The 17,926-nt window shown below is 30.6% G+C and overlaps 1 protein-coding gene across 3 annotated transcripts in view; it reads left to right on the forward strand.

The window, feature by feature from the left end:
- Nucleotides 1-17,926, forward strand: part of LOC145683706 (uncharacterized) — a 169,118-nt gene that overhangs the window by 69,107 nt on the left and 82,085 nt on the right. For all 3 annotated transcript variants that reach the window (XM_081755143.1, XM_081755144.1, XM_081755145.1), the window contains exons 22-27: nt 1,246-1,308; nt 1,723-1,746; nt 2,120-2,134; nt 7,035-7,067; nt 9,660-9,704; nt 13,420-13,452. In XM_081755143.1, coding sequence (XP_081611269.1) covers nt 1,246-1,308; nt 1,723-1,746; nt 2,120-2,134; nt 7,035-7,067; nt 9,660-9,704; nt 13,420-13,452 — 213 coding nt within the window. The remainder of the gene's footprint in view (nt 1-1,245; nt 1,309-1,722; nt 1,747-2,119; nt 2,135-7,034; nt 7,068-9,659; nt 9,705-13,419; nt 13,453-17,926) is intronic.

Here is a 17,926-nt window from a genome sequence, read left to right on the forward strand (position 1 = left end):
AAATTCATTTTATTTAGGCGTGAGTAAGAAGGAATCATGCTAATGTGTGAAAGATATGAGTCATATTCATTCCTTTTTAGTGAAGGTCGCACATATGGAGTAATTCTGTCATTCACTAATATTTTCGCATTTACTTAACAAGATTGGCAACCGTTATTAAACTTCTACAATATCGCAGTGATCTTTTTTAGAATGTTTCAAATAGCTATGTAGCTTTTCCTAAAGAGTGTAAGAAAAATCCATAGATTATATACCAAATTTCCCTTCATCTGGATTGAAATAAAGCATAATGTAAACTGGCATACGGTTATAATACTCATCGCAAACAGCCTTGTATATACCCAAATATGAACGTATGTGTAATAACTCTTTGACATGAATATGTTACTCTAAGATTGAAAGATATGTATTGACTATGTGAGTTTTTTTATCCTATTGAGGAGGTCAAATGAACATTTGTATTTAATAATTTAGATGAACGATATGTTTAATCAATTTAATTTTTTTCTAAGCTACATTTGCTCAATTAATTTTACAAAGACCTATTTTCTTTCAACTTTGCAAAGTGTATAACCGTAAGTTGTAATGAGTTGTTGATCCCAGGCAAAAACTTTGTAAACAAACATTAATATTTACATTCCATTCAAAACATACAGAAAGCTATCAACAAACCTGACACGAATTCTGTTATCAAAGAAAGGTAATGTCTGATGAAATAATTAAACAAGATAAGAGTTTTATCCTTCCAAGTTAGGTTGAAAATAATTGCTTGTCTTAGATACTTGATAAAAATAATATACTTTCCAATGAATTGTGCTCTAGAGTTAATTCAGTAGTTTCTACAAAAATTGTGGTTAGCTCAAGAGATTACTGTAATTTTTAATGCAAAGCAATTGTTTACCTACGCAGAGCAGTCAGATATTTGATTAACTAGTGTTGTAAAATAATAGTGTAAATACAGAAATATATATATATATATATATATATATATATATATATATATATATATATATATATATATATATATATATATATATGATTTTAACATGTAAATCTCTTGATGATAGCAATAAATCTTGTGGTTCAGAAGATTAATCTATAAACAATATTAAAATTGATACTTTCAAACTATAAACTTGGCAGATTTAAGATATTTAAAGTTTTTAAACAGTGAACCTTCCTTTTATTCTTACATAAATTACAATAGATTCGAATTAACTAATTTACTGTATTTTTATTACACAGATAAATTTCGCACTGGAAACTTTAGCATGGCCAAAGTGCTAGAATGTCTTAAACAGGCTAGTGGTAAGTAACTTATTATGTTTCCAAAAGCTGTGTTTCGATTACCTTTACAAATATCATGCATTTGTTGCATTCCTTGTTGCTTATAAAGCCCATAATTACTTTCGTATAATTTAAAAGCAAGTAATCAGAGAAGTTTAAGAATCTAATGAGTTTCTTAGTTTTAAACCACAATTTATCACTTTAACCTCAATTGTTTATTTCCTTCATGCATTACAATGAGTTTTACTGGGATGTCTAATGTACTATCAGCTTCTAAGATGATGTTACATCAATAAAGCAATCAGTTAAAAGATACCGTGTATTTACTACATTTGTAAAATGAGGTTTTATGTGTTCAAACATCCTTATTCTTAAGAATTAAATATGAATTATCTTTATTCGTGATAACGATATTTCTACATATTTATATTTCAGAAATTAAAGATCTTGACGATTATGGTGAGTTCCACAGATAAATTCTCTAGATCCACAGATAAATTCTCTAAAGATAACAACAACTCAAACAAATCTTTGATCTCTTGCTGAAGAACCGCTTCAATTTTTGAAGGAAGAAATAAAAAAATGATAGTCATGAAAAGCTACACATATTTTGTAAAATCTAGGAAACTATTGTTTTAAACTACACATTTATTTTAAAACTATTTTATGATTAGTTGGAAATCTATGAGGAACAGTAGCTTTCTAATAAACGTTAAATTTATGTCAGATTTCTCAGTATTGACTTGCCTTGCGTGCAGAAACCTTCAAATTGTTTTATAGAACTCAAATAGATCTCAAAACAAATAACTAAATCTAAGAATGTTCTTTTCAGATGGCAATGCCGAAGGTAATATTTTCCTTCTTAATATTAAACTTTTAAATATTATTGAATTCTTTATTATTAGAAACTTAATACTTTTAAGCCAATGATTTTAAAAGTATCACTTATTTATTTATGTGAAATAATATGTCATTCCACGGTAGAATGAAATTACTCTATTTCATGTGTTTCATTCACTTTCGATTAAAGTCAATGACTAATTCAACATGTTTCACTCTGTAGATTCCTAGCTATCATCGCTAGTTGATTCTTAGATGAGGTTAATATACTGCTTTTGTGGCGTACGGTAAACTCACTTGTCTTATTGAGTTCTAGTATCATCGTTTGGGAACTTGACTCACCTTACAACGTAATTACACAAAAAGTACTGAAATAAGTGCCACAAATGACTGGCAGTGACTCGTAACAAAGGAAGTCAATTACATAAAATTCTAATCTTTAATTGTTTTCAATGCTTTATATTTTTTTTTTTACAAATTCACTAAAAATTATAAGAAATTTTCAATAGAATTTCAAACAATTTGCTATATAATTAGAAGTTTAGGATAGAGCAGGCTTATTCAGCTACAATAGTGAGTCCAGGTAAGATTTGTGTTAAATTTATCATTCGCTATCTTGTGTGATAACTGAAAGGGACTAAGTACACCTGTTGATGAATGTATTTTGTTCATATATTTAGTTAGTTTCAGAAGGAATGTGTTGATCACTTTACTGTCATAAGGGTTATCATAAAAATGTGTAAAAAATAATGTAACCGAATTTAATTTTAAAAAATATGAAGAAAATTCTGTACATAACAATTTACATACCTTAATTTTGTACATTTAAAATGAAAAAAATATCATAGTTTAATCTATATTTGTATTGCGTAAAAGTAGGTTTGATTCAGTAAGAACATGTAATGTATATTGCGATCATCTGGTAGTTGTAAGTTAAGTCTTAGGAGTATTTAATAGTCTTATGACCAGTGCAATGCCTATAAATACACAGAAGGAAATTATAACTGAGTGCTCAGTGTGTTATTTTACTAATTCATCTATAAACAAAAAAACAAACTTTTCTGCTGTGAAAACTGCATGATACTGTACCTAATAGTTTCATTGTACTGTCACAATTTTAAATAATTCAGAAATTTTATAACTAATAATTGTTATTTAAAAAGTTGAAAAATGTGCCCAGCAGTGAATACTGTGTAAAGCTATTTTCAGTGTGTTATGGTAAAAATATTGCTTGATTATTTTACAGCTCTGTTAGAAAATAGGTCTAGGAGTAAGTTCAAAAGAGCATTTTCTCTAAAGAGCCATGTGAGACAAACCTATGAAAAAATCGGAAAACAGTATTTCAATATATGACAAATAAAAGTTTTATAATAATGTGCATGCGACGTTCTACTTTGTATGAATATAAACATATATAGATAAATCTTTCTTAATATCTTTGTAGATTTTATATAATTATCTACTTTTTATTTCTTATGCGCAATGATAACGACAAGTCACTTGTTCATTTCCCGCAACTATATTTCCAAAACTGCAATCATGTACACAGTTTTCTTTAAGTGAAGTATATTTATTCAGAGTTAAATTTAATTTCAAACATTTACACAAGAAAGAAATAACGAAAGATTATTTTGAAGTATAGTAGGAAATTATTTCGTAGAGATTCCCCTGAAAGTGTTGCAATTATCCACAAATATGTTAGTTGATCACTTAACGTCCCGTTCCCCTAGGAGTCAAAGGATGATTCAAAAAACAAAAAAAAATTCTGAATCAATCCCAAAACCCACCGAAAAATGGACTACGTTATGTGAATCAGCGCTGCTCAAGTTCATTCGAATAGCTTGTGATTATCTTGTGATTACCCAGTATTCACACTGAGACAGGGGTAAACAAGAATAATAGCAAAAATAACAAACCCAATTTCAGATTTTAAATAACAAATTTTATTACGATAAGCCACGAATATCTCAACATAAGAATACTAACAGATATTCCAAGAAAGATGTGAATATTGAAGAACAGGTATTCACTATCACACATTGAAAATTCAACCAAAAAGTACCAGAAATGAGTATAAAAACTGAATTTTAAATTCACAATAATTATGAAAAATTACTCTTTCTTTCCATTCCATTAGATCTTAGACTATAAGTCTAATTTACAAATTTCTTTCAACAATATTCAAGTTTGCAGCAACCCGTTACATTAGCAAATCCTCAAGGAACAATTTACTCTAAAGTCTGTTAATTATCTTTCCTTATTTTCTTCTTCAATTTGAATTAAAATTTTTAATCGCAATACTTTATTCAAAATCAAGCGCGCAAGTAAACAAAATACTAGCCAAAACAATTTACATAAATGCAAGCAAGGGCATATGAACAATATAATTACCTCTATCTGAGTACTCCTCAAGGGTTCTGCAGTTTCGGGACTCTGCCACATAATGTTGCCAATTTCTTATGTACAATACGTAATCCTTACCTTGGGTAGATTATAAGAATAGGATCACAATTTAACTCAACCGTATCCAGTTTTAGCTAAAAGTTCAAACTAATCCAGCCTAATCTATTTGACTCCTCAATTTCTGTAATTTCAGTAGAAAATAAATACATACAATTCCAACACTCTTAACTGTCTAATCAAATATGCCTATTCAACTCTTCAAAATTCGCATTTCTCCAAACCAGTTTCATATTACCCAACTCAACTATAATATCGAGTTCAATAATGACTTGAGAGAGACATTGCATTAAGTACTCAGCTCTGACCAAAATAATTCACATATATAAAGGTAATTCAATGAATACTGAACAACCATGCCAAAAATGTCCATTCAAACCGATAAAATTACGTCTGATGAGATGAGATGAAAAACTAGGGAGGAGTGTTTTTTTAATGTCGCAAAACCCTGAAAATGCTGACACTTATTCGGTCGAAACTAATTGAGCACATGTCAGCTACTAAAGTCAAGTTATATTAAAGCAATTCCAGCTCCTTAATACCACTACCAAACTGACTATACCCATAAGCTCAAACTAAAAGTTAACTTGAAACTCACCAGGTTTTGTCGAAACGCAATTTAGCTCCTGTAAATGTTACCTTTACGGATATTATTACTTTCCTCTGGCAAGAAGTTTCCGTCCTTTCGTGTAATACTGCCTCACGCCCAAACTGGACCCGAGACGAAGTGAGTATAATTGAAATATTTTTAACGTCCCGTATGAAATAGCGGAAACGTTAGCACTAAGAATCACAAAGCTATGAAATCCGAATACCATAATAACGGATGGAGTAGATTAAAGCCACTTTAATGGGCACCGTGCCTGGCTACCAAGGCGTCCTCAAGCACCGTCTCCTGGAAGCCGGTTTAACTCCACCATAACTAACTAACTAACTCTATGGCCTATGGAACCCGGAGGTTCAGTGCCGCGTTCACAAAAGCTCTCCACTGACTTCTATCCTTAGCTAATTGCATCCAGTTTCTACTTTGTATTCCTATCTCTGCGAGATCCATCTTAATATTGTCCTCCCATCTGCGCCTAGGTCTTCCTAATGGTCGTTTTCCTATGGGTCTACCAGTCAAGACTTTGAAAGCGTTTCTACTTTCTTCCATTCTAGCTACATGACCTGCCCACCTAAGCCTCCTAGACTTGACGACCCTAACAATGTTGGGTAAACCGTATAAACTATGTAGTTCCTCGTTATGAAGCTTCCGCCATTCCCCATTCTCGTTCCTCTTGGGTCCGAATATTCTTCTCAGGATCCTGTTCTCAAATACTTTCAGTCTATGTTCTTCCCTCAGAGTAAGCGACCATGTTTCACAACCATACAGAACAACAGGCATGATTATCGTTTTATATATTTTAAGCTTCAAATTCCTCGACAGAATTCGCGACGACAAGAGATTTTGAACCGAATAGTAACACGAATTCCCTGCTTTTAGTCGACATTTAATTTCTTCGTGAATATGATTTTCGTCTGTTAATATTGATCCTAAATATTTGAAAGTATCTACTTTATCAAAAGCATTATTTAATATTTTAACGCCTCCACAATTTGCCGTATTACGGTCCCGACGCACTTCCATGTATTTAGTTTTTTCTGCATTTACTTCTAAACCCATGTCCCTGCAAGCGTTTAATAAGATCTCTGCATTTATTTCTACTGTTCTCCTATCATCCCCTATTAAATTTACATCATCAGCATATGCCATAACCTGGTGAATGCCGTTCAACTCTAGGCCCTGGTAGCTATCTTTGATTTTCCTTATGGCGTATTCCAGCACAAAGTTAAATAATAATGGCGACAACGCATCTCCTTGTTTCAGGCCATTTTCGACGTGGAAGCTCGTGGACAAAAATTTTCCTACCCGGACTTTACTTTGGGATTCACTTAAACATATCTTAATTAATCTAATTAGCTTTCTCGGTATTCCAAGTTCTGTAAGAACGTTGTATAATGTTTCTCTCCTAACCGAGTCGTAAGCCTTTCTAAAATCAATAAATAGTTGATGTACCGGGGTATTGTATTCCCACTTCTTTTCGAGTATTTGGCGAATGGTAAATATTTGGTCGATAGTTGATCGATTTCGTCTAAGAAAATTCTTTTCCGGAAAGGAACAAAATTCTCGGAGTTGACAAATACTAATGAAAACTTAAATATATTCACTGAAAGCATTCTCAACACACTGACTTCTTCTTTGGATACTCTTTTCTTCACTATTAACTTTGCATTCAACCAAGACATGCGGCATGCTAACTACGGACAAGCTATATTACATTCACAACGAAAGTATATTTAATTCGGTAACTAGTAAGTAAACATCATCTGGGAATTAATCTTAATCTAATTCGTTATATTAGAAATATAAATCAACAATTTTGATTTAAATAGTACATGTTTTCCAGGTGGAAAAGGAGATAAAGATGAGGGCAAGGAAGGTAACGTACTTTTAAACTAGTTTTTGATCCTTAAAACAAATTAAAGGCAAATTAAAAACTTGACAACTTAAATTAAAATTGAAAAATCCAATAACTACATCAATTATGACAGTTTGGCGAGGAGTGATGGTGTTTAGAAAGAAATGCAAGCGAAATGCTTCTACTCTCCTGAAAAAGAAACAAAATATCTTGTAATGTTAAGTATCGCTTTTGTAAGATTATTCTTTCATCATAAGCTCTAATCCAGTTCGGAGAGGATTCAAAACGATGATGGAAACGTAGATAGGTAGAAAAAAATGGTTAAAAAGATTTGAAAACATAGAACACAAACCTCCTGTCAAAAATGAGCACATGCAAATGGTCACTCACTTGTCACTCTTCAATGGTTTTTCGTACTTATAAACAGCGCAAATATGTAGTTAAAAAGGCTGCTTCAAATAGCATTTATTTCACATTTATCTCAATTGAGTATCAGTATCTGGATTGGCAGTGCACCTTAAAGACTATGATCATAGCATTGCTTATTTATGTTTAAGAGAGAAAGCAAATACGGTAACAACGAAAAATTCCAGAATCCTATTTCATTCATAGAGAGAAACCTACAGTAAATTTACATAAAGGGCAAATAAATGTGACTTAGAGCAGTCTTTTCATTACATATTTACACCGTCTGAAAGGTTGGAAAAACAGTGAACAACAATCAACGGTTTCAAGTGAGTGACCATTTACATGTGTTCATTGTTGACATTCGACCTACATTCTAGTCTGCAGTCTACACTATTTTTACTTACATACATTCTTCTCCATGTTTTGAGTCCTCTTCGAACTGGATTTAAGCTGGTGATGATAGAAGGACCTTACATAAGCTTTACTTAATCTTAGAAGATATTTTTGTTGAGTACAAATATTTCGGTTACATGTCTTTCTAACACATCAATTAATTATAAACAATGCTGCAAACTTATGACCAAATCCTGAATAATTACAATTAGCACTAAATTTCTGCTAACATTTATAACATTATTAAACATCCAACGAACTAAATACGCCATTAAATATAAATATAGAAAATACTCAGTTACTAACGTTCAGGTTCCGTCATACTTTGTAACGAATATTTACATCTATTATACAAAATATTTAGTTAGTACTAAAGATCTCAAGAAATAGGTAGCACTACAGAAAATTTCAATCACCTTGGTAATAATCTGTTTGTGATGTCCTACATTGAATGAATATAAACATACAGATAAATCATCTTTTTATGTTTGTAGGTTTTATGCAATTACCTACTCGTTTATTTATTGTGTTTGCAAAATAATATGTTCCCTAAACGGAAATTTGTAATAAATGACAATGACAAGTCAATTTCTTATTTTCTGCAACTATCTTTCCAAAAGTAAAATCATGTATAATACAGTTTCTCAAGTGAAATATATTTATTCATAGTTAAATTTAACACATAAAACACAGTTCTGACCAAAGCAAAATGAAATATATTAAAAGCTATACTTACAATGTGTTACAGTTTCAAGGACCTAACGTCCTCTTCATCAGACAGTTAAATTTAATTTCAAACATTTATACAGAAAACAATTAACGGAAGATTATTTTAAACTATAGTAGGAAATCATTTTTTAGCGACTCCTTTCAAGATTTTCCAAATATCTATAAACAAATTTCATTGATCAACAGTTTTAGAAATAATAGATCAACTAAATTGTCTTTCCACACAGTATACTATATTATATTAGTAACAAAAGTATTATATATTTAAATTGGTAGCTGGTAAATAAACGCCATTTGGGAATTAAACATAACATAGCTCCTTACATTTGAACTTTTAGATATCAATAGTAAATGTTTTTAGATGACCAAGGAGATAAAAAGATAAGAGATATGGAAGTAACATACTTTAAACTAATTTTTGATCATTAATCATATTAAGAACAAATTAAAACCTTTGACCTTATATTAAAATAAAAAATTCATAAAGCAGAACAATTTTAAACTATGAATCATACTTATTACGAAAACTTGAAAAGCAATCATTGTTACTAAATTCATGCATAAATTTATAATATTATTAAACATCCCATTAACTAAACAGTTATAAAATATACATATAGAAAATATTCAGTTACTAGCATTCATTTTCCGTCATAATTTGTAAGGGATATTTAGTTTTTTTATACCAAATACTTGTATTTAATTAGTACTACAGCAAACTAATCAAAAGCATAAACAGTAATTGAATCTTCAAGTGTATACTATATAATCACTTAACCTCTTAAGTGTTTTATCAAAAGTGGAACATCCGAGTAAATATTTATAAAATGATATATTTCGAATTAGCGATTTACAGCATAGAACAAATTTACTAGAATATCAATTTTAATCCAAACATCGCACTTCAACAAATACCCAAGTAACGAGTTGTACACTTTGTAGAAATTAGTATAAATCTTTTAAATGAATGACAGTACCATATATAGCTAACACACATTTGGTCACATTTATAATGATTATGTGCAAAAAATGCCTCATTTACGTCTACTAAAGTTTTAATATATTACTGTAATATAATTTCAGAAAAAGGTGAACAGGGTAATGATCAGGATGGAGGTGGGGAAAAAGGTAATGCAGACCTATTTTTACGTATGTGCTTTCAGTTTCCTCTTTGTTATTGAGATTTGTTAGGTGAATCATGTATTTAAACCAGCAAAAATATTAGATTTTTAAAGAAATAATGTGCTTTGAAAGTCTATTTCTTTTACGGAAAGAAGCAATGAATGAATATATATCTATTAGTCAGCAATATTCGTAGTTCACAATGGTGAAGAAAATAGTTGAAAAATATTCCCAATACTTATTTTTTCACATCTATAAATGTGTAACCAAAAGTAAACATAAAAGTCTTTGCTTTGGTAATATTATTATCCTGAAACATTATTGTCCCGAATTAAATCAGTACGTTTTCTACAAATCAACTCTCTCTCTCTCTCTCTCTATATATATATATATATATATATATATATATATATATGAGTGTGTGTGTGTGCGTGTGTGTGTGTGTTTAAATATATTGTTGTATAATCCACTGAACAACTATTAGCTAAATAGAATGTACAAAATTATTTGCTCTGTTTAGTTCAAGCTGAGTTTGTGATCGATTACTAGATTATTAGACATAATCTTAACTTTAATCTATTTTCTTCGGGGTTGAAGCAAGTGGAGTACACTTCTGTAAATTCACCCTGCATTTTATGAAATTCTTTTATGTCAGACTCTACTACTTGATTCTGTCGTATTGTCATATTTTTGTGCGTACATATATAATACACAGCAACATCATTACCGTAGTAAGTTTAGTGCACTTCACTAACTAAGTAACTCCTTGGCCTACGGAGCCCGAAAGTTCAGTACGGCGTTCACAAAAGCTATCCACTGACTCCCATCCTTAGCCAACTGGATAAAGTTTGTACTTTGTATTTCTATTGCTGCGAGATCCATCTTAATATTGTCCTACCATCTGCGCCTAGGTCTTCCTAATAATCGTTTTCCGATTGGTAAGCCTTCTAGGCTTGATGACCCTAACAATGTTCGGTAAACCTTTTAAATTATGTAGTGCCTCATTATGAAGTTTCCGCCATTCCCCATTCCTGTTCCTCTTGGGTCCGAATATTCGTCTCAAGATCTTGCTCTCATTTATTTTCAGTTTACGTTCTTCTCTCAGAGTAAGCGACCATGTTTTGCAACCAACCAACCAAACAGGCATGATTATCCTTTTATGTATTTTAAGCTTCAAATTCTTGGACAGAATTCGCGACAAAATTTTGAACTAAATAATAACACGAAATCCATGCTTCTAGTTAACATCAAATTTCTATGTGCATATGGTTTTGGTCTGTTAGTATTGATCCTTTGGATCTTAATAAAGTGTTCTTTCTTTTCTTAATTAGAAATAAAGTCCGCATCCAATCAGTGCCATTAATTTAGTTGCCCTCTTTAGCCTCAAGCGCATGATTGTGATGTAAGACTATAATTTCAGTAGGTCTTCAATAAGCTTAAACATTTACGCACTAAGACACTACTCAAGAGCAGTAGTTCTTACTTACCATTTCTACATTAGTGAGGATTCGAATACTATAAATTATACATATGTGTGTGTGTGTGTGTGTGTGTGTGTGTGTTTTATTAATTACGAATTTATCTTAAACCAAAGAACAGGAGAAGTATGAAATATAGGAAAAAATTATAAAATTAACATTTGTAATTACATTGAGATTAACTAAGCCCGTAATTCAGTGTTTTCTGCAATATTTGGATTCCATTTACAGCAGAAATATAACTTATTTCCATTATTTAGTTTTCTGAAAGATGTAATTTGTAGTACTATTGTGGTAATAAGTTTACATTCAGAGTTGTACGTATTCATTGGCATTGTGGTGCACTCACAAGTTGGTATTGAGTTCATAAAATTTTTGACGATATTCATAAATATTGCAAGCGTTAACAAATATTCTGACATCTTTGTGAATTTCGAAACTGAGAAATATTTATAAGTATACATTTATGAAATTTGACATATTTTGAACTTGTAAACATTAAGATTGCGCAATTGCAGTTATTATTTTATCAGAAGTACATCAAAATAAACAACAAATCATAAAAGGGGATGAAAAAAGTGGTCGTAAAAGGCTACTAGTGATATTCAGCAGTTGGCAACACTGATAAGTACCCACCAGAGAAAAGTACTCATAAAAGAGAACAACAAAATATGCAGTGTTACCAGGTTCGTAACAGACTACAAACTTCTGCTATGTTCAATTGTAGTTGGAATATGTGTCCTGTCCATAGTTCTATGTTAAAAAAGCAATGCTTGTAGCTCTTCTGCTATGTTAAATAGAAGTTGGAATAAGTGTTCGTAGTCTATACTCTATGTAATTTCTGCGATGTTCAATAGATATTCGTAGTCTATTATTTGCTGTGTTCAATCGGAACTGGCACTGCAACTGGAACAGGAACAGGAACTCTCACTGGAACCAGAGTGGGAACTGGAACAGGCACCAGCACAGGAATCGGAACTGGAAATGAGCAGCGCTGCCAACTTGTAAAGAGTCACTAAAAATTGGATAAAATGTGTCGAGATTGGTCATTCTTATTCTAGTGTAATTTGATATTTGATTCTTTAATTGTTATTGTCATTGTAAATCATACTTTAACATGTTCCTAAGGGAGTTATGAAATAGAAATAGTCAAGGTGATGGTTGATAAGAAATGATTTGTCGTTAAAAAGGTACATAAACAGATAGAAGAATGTGAAAGTATGCATAAACAAATAATGATAAATAATAATAATAAGAAGAAGAAGAAGAAGAAATCCATAATGTGGACAAACATTACGTAATATTTATCAAAAAAGATGATGTACTTTGTGTATCTAAACACGTTCATGAACATGTTAGGAAAGTATTGAAAATAAATTCCAATCTTGTCTCATCCTTAATATCTTAAGCATAAGATTTGGCTGCAAATTGGATTTTACTTTCATTATCAATAGTAGAATTTTATGTCGTGAAGGTAATGTTCAATGTGAGTGCCATTTCTTGCGAAATGTGTAACTACAGCATTACAGTATGTATGTAGTTATGTTCACTAAATTCAATACTTCGCAATGATTCCGTTAAAAATACAATTTTGAAAACACTACATTCTATACTAAAAGTTACCAATTCGAAAAACAATTTTATAATAGTTACTAAATTGGACGTTTGTACTTCTATTTTTTTATTTATTTATTTTATGTTTTTTTTATTTTTTATTTTTTTTGGGGGGGGATTTGACAGATAATAAGCTTGCATGCTACAAAAATATAATACTGAAAATAATTAGTTTCAGGCTTTCAAATCGTGAAAAGATTTTTTGTTTCGGACCCTAACTTTACACTGTTAATCGACATTTTAGTTGTGACGGATTTAAAATAATATTTTTGATTTCTTTTTAATTTTATAGGATTGCTGAAATACCTTTGTTATTATACAATAGCATACATAGCCAGACACTACAAGCTCAGTAAGGTATACCTGAGCTATAGCACAGTATATACATTGGTATATATTTAAACAATTTATCGAGTATAAAGAGACATAACAATTCTATTAGATATTGAAAACTGGAATTTGGATCATAGTGCTTTTCTTCAATACTACAAGTATATAGTATTATAAGTAACAATAAGTAATTATAAGTAGCGATACTTTTGTACTAAAATTTTCTAGGCGTTAATATGAATATTCTTATATTCTTGATTATTTGAAGCATATATTTAACACTATTAATCATATTACAGGAAAGAACAAGGGCAAAAGGAAGAAGAAGAAAGGTATTGGAGCTGCACCTATCAAAATTTGTTTCTCTGTTTTCTTTAATGTTTTTCTTTCAATTTACTATTGTGCCTTGTAGAATATTATATCTTAAAACTATAATGAAAATTGTACTACTTTTCTAATGTTCAGCTTTGAAAAAATATTTCGCATAAAGTACTTTGTACACACGAAGAGTCCAAATTTAAAACTAGATAGATAGATAGATAAATTGATTGATTGATTGAGTTGTAACACTAATTCTACATAGAGTTACTTAACTGTAAAGAATGGATGTAAGTTGATTTGCACCGAACAGGGGATATGACTTGTAATGCACTAAATGCTGATGATATTATATTATCAAATTGGAAATAATTTTATGAAATAATTATTGGAAATGTGGTATTCAATGCAATTAGGTACTTTATGACAAATAAGAGCTATAGGAGAAAAAACTTGTATAAAGCAATGTTTGCTGGTATATGTTACTTAGGATTGCTTTATTCGCTTGACAAGGATCCCACATGAGAAGTAGACCACTGTATTGTAAAAATAACAGGGAAGTGAATGATCTATTTCTTTCTCATTTAAGCGCTGCTGGAAGAAGAGAACCCTAGTAGACAGTTAGTTATTGCAGTAACGTGTTCTTTAGGATTCCCATATTCATTGGAACAAAATCAGAAATCTTATATGAGGAACATGCCACAAAAGTTAGAGAATGGCGTTGAATTTTAAATTTAGCTTTTCCTGATTAAACCACAATTTACACATAAACAAAACTTAATCGATTTTCAGTATACCATACTTACAGGAAAATAAAGCCATTTGTATATTGAAAGCATTAAAATCTATAATAAATGAATTAGATTTGTGGCAAATGATTATTTTATCATATTGGAAACAAAGAAGTTCTGGAGTGGTATTTGAACTGATATCATAATAGAATTTGTGCTAATAATGAGAATAAAGACAACTAGGTTTATAATGCATAACCATGGAATAACAGATACTGTTGTAACTAGATAGATGCAAATGACAAATAAACAAATAGAACGTTTCGCTGGAGTCATATAGTGTTTTCTGATCAGCATAGAGAATTGTCAATATTTTGACAAGAACATGAAAATACAGATTACAAAAATTTTAAGAGTAGTTATAAAAACTTTCTGCATTTGATCGAGCAGATTCCTTTCTGGTTTCACTGTTATCATGAGTTATCGTAAATGACGTATTGAAATATGATACACCAAAAACTACTAGTAAAACTGTTGTCATATTTCCTGCTAGAACGCACTTTCAGATGTTCATTCTTTAAAAGCTGACCAAGAACTTCAAAAACTTCTACAATAGTTCAATGTTCCAAACAATTTCCAATGACGCAATGAACCATCACAGAAACAAGTTGCAAAATCATACGAAATTTTCTTTATCAGATTATGTGGAGGCAAAGCTACAGAACCTTAATTCAGAGAATACATTCAATTAGTCGGGAAGGAACCTATAAATTATTTTGCTATTTTTTTAATTCTATCCCTAAATTTTGCAGCAGCTAGACAACATAGTTTACGTGTTGCACACCAAGTCTCAGCCTTGCATGGAAATCACTAGGCAGAAGAGGACTTGCACTGGAAGAGAAAATGTGAACAATTTGCACTGACTCAGGCAGCTTTTGCTTCACTAACGGGCTATGTACACCGTAGTATACGCTTAACTACAAACCTAGGTGTGAAACAAATTGTAATATTAGAGAAAGTAGTTTCCGTTGTTCTTAAATGTGTAGATAATGTGCTGGTAAGTCTTGGAGTAATAGTATTGAAGTTGGTATTTATCATGAAGTTGATATTATCGAATCTTATGCAAAACTAATAATTCAAGAGCAAGCTTATTTGCAAAAGTCTTCTTCCAGCAGAACTTTGACCAATTGCAAATTTCCTGTCGTCGTTTTAAGCAATTTCCTACCAATTACATCTATATTATATTCTTACAAATAATATAAGATATATTGTAACTTATGATCGAAATAAAACTTCAATATATATATATATATATATATATATATATATATATATATATATATGTGTGTGTGTGTGTGTGTGTGTGTGTGTGTGTGTGTGTGTGTAGTTAAATATTGTATATAGTATCAGTAAATTCTAGTCTTTCGCGTATAATTTTTTATATAGCTTTCCCTCTCTTAAATCCCCTTATCTCTCCTTAGAGCTTCATTTCAAAAATTTCCACACTACATGCAACTTAAAGTGCAAGGGTATTATTTTAAAATTTCAAGGCTCTAAGGTAATAAATTCGAAGATATGTTGATGGGTGATTCCGATATCACTCAGTAGATTTATATATATTAATGTAGTATAAGTAAACCATAGACGTTTCTTGTAATTTTCTAAAATTGCGGCCTGTTCCTCATGTGGAATTATAAGAATTTCATTACTGTGGTTAGCGGGATTTATGAAACATATTGGAGTAAAATTAGCTTTTCATCTGTTTTTCCTTTCAATTAGCAGAGGTTAAATGAGATTGGAAAATATTATACATTTTCCTTGCCATTCTACCAAGATGGCAACATGCTGCAATGTAGAATCCATGAAGATTTTTTCCAGTGAATAAGGGGATCCTAAAGAACACTTTCCAGCAATAGTTAACTTCCTGCCAACACTTTTCATTTACTCGCACAAGTGTTCTAGACAATTAATTTGGAATTTATAATGTCAAGAGAATAATACATTTTTCGTACACAGTCCAATCGTCGAGCGATGTTTCTGCACACGACCTACAGAGGTTCAAGACTAAAATAGGTCCAGTCCTGTTGAGTTTCATTACAGACTTGTCTCATTGGTATTTGTTGCTGCAGGAACACTCTTGAATTCACTGCACTATTTTCTCAGTAGTCGAATTAAAGGAACTAGAGCCAGCTCACCGTAGTGAAACAGCTTTACTGAAAACTGGGCTGACCAATCTCAAACGTAAATGAAAATTGGACTTCTCTCTGAAAAGAATACGGATTTCAGCAGGAAGGAGAATATTGTATTGAAAACGAATATTTTGTAGTACAACATTAAAATAATTTGTCATATGTGAGGAACCCTGGTCATGTTTAAGATTAAGCATAACTTCAGCCTCCATGTGTTTAAGAGCTTCCCAAAACAAGAGTAAATCATTGTTTTATAATATTGTTCTAGTATAACACACATAGCATAACATTGTTCAAATAGTAATGAACGAATTCGGAACTTCGTTTATTCTTAAATTTGATTGAAAACTTAGCATAAAAATTGATTGATTGATGTATTTATTAAGGTTTAAAGAGGCTAATTGATTCCGTCACAAAAAGGCTAGTGACAGATACATGCTCCTTACAGAAATAATAAGAGTTTCTTTTTTTAAAAAAGTAGATACCAAATTAAATAAAAAATAGTGAAATTAATAGAGAACAAAAAAATAATATATAACAACAAAATAACTCGAGAATAACAATAATAGTAGTACTAACTAGAAATAAAATCTGAAATTTTAAAAATTGAAACATCCTAAGTAAGTATGAAATCTTAAAAGGAAAATATCAGAGAATACTGATTGTTTCTATTTCACAAAACATGTGAGGACACTCTCATTACAAACCGCAATCTTTCCGCTAAAAAGCTTATGAATTTTAAATCGTCTTAAACATTCTGTGACGTTCATTATTTTGCCACCCTTACAGCTACAACTCAACATTATCAAATCATATCGTTAACATATCAATACTTTCTATGATCACATTATTAATGTGGAATAAAATTTAAATTTCATAATGTTAACAAAAACGAAAGAAATACATAATATAAATAAAAGAGCTTTCTTGATGTAACTTATTTGTAATCAAAATTAGATTTTTATTTTTGTATAAAAGGAAAGACATAACGTTTAGTGTAATAAGCACGATGCCTACACAAGTAGAGAGACCCTAAAAGTACATTGGTATTGATAACTTACTGTTTTCATAATGAGAGTTATACTGTTTTTGCACTTGATTTCTTCATATATAACAAAGAAACGTTCATAAGAATTTCACTTTTGTTTCTTTGAATTCGTTTACTTAAAAGATTATACGAGTATTTAAAAAACGGTCTTGTTTGTTAGTTTAATTTGACATTTGCTTGAAACGATTCCGAATATTATTAAGAATACTGTTTTTATGAGATATAAGTTACGTTTTGTTATACACAGTATTACATATGAAGTATGTGAAATTTATTATCATGTATAAAAAAACAGGCAAAGCAAAACAAATTTTCAAAAAGATTAATAAGTTTATGCATTTCAAATAAACAACATAGTTGTCAATGAGAAACCAAATCAGCCACAATAAAACCCTCAAACCTATCTTGAATTAATATATCTCTGTTATTTTATGGTTGTTATTTTACCTCTAGCAGAGACAAATAGTCAATAACGATTATTTTCAAAATTTACAAAAGAAAAAAAACATGATAGCTAAAG

This window comes from Thermobia domestica, chromosome 4, assembly GCF_964235325.1.
Source record: "Thermobia domestica chromosome 4, izTheDome1.hap1.1, whole genome shotgun sequence".
NCBI lineage: Eukaryota > Metazoa > Arthropoda > Insecta > Zygentoma > Lepismatidae > Thermobia > Thermobia domestica.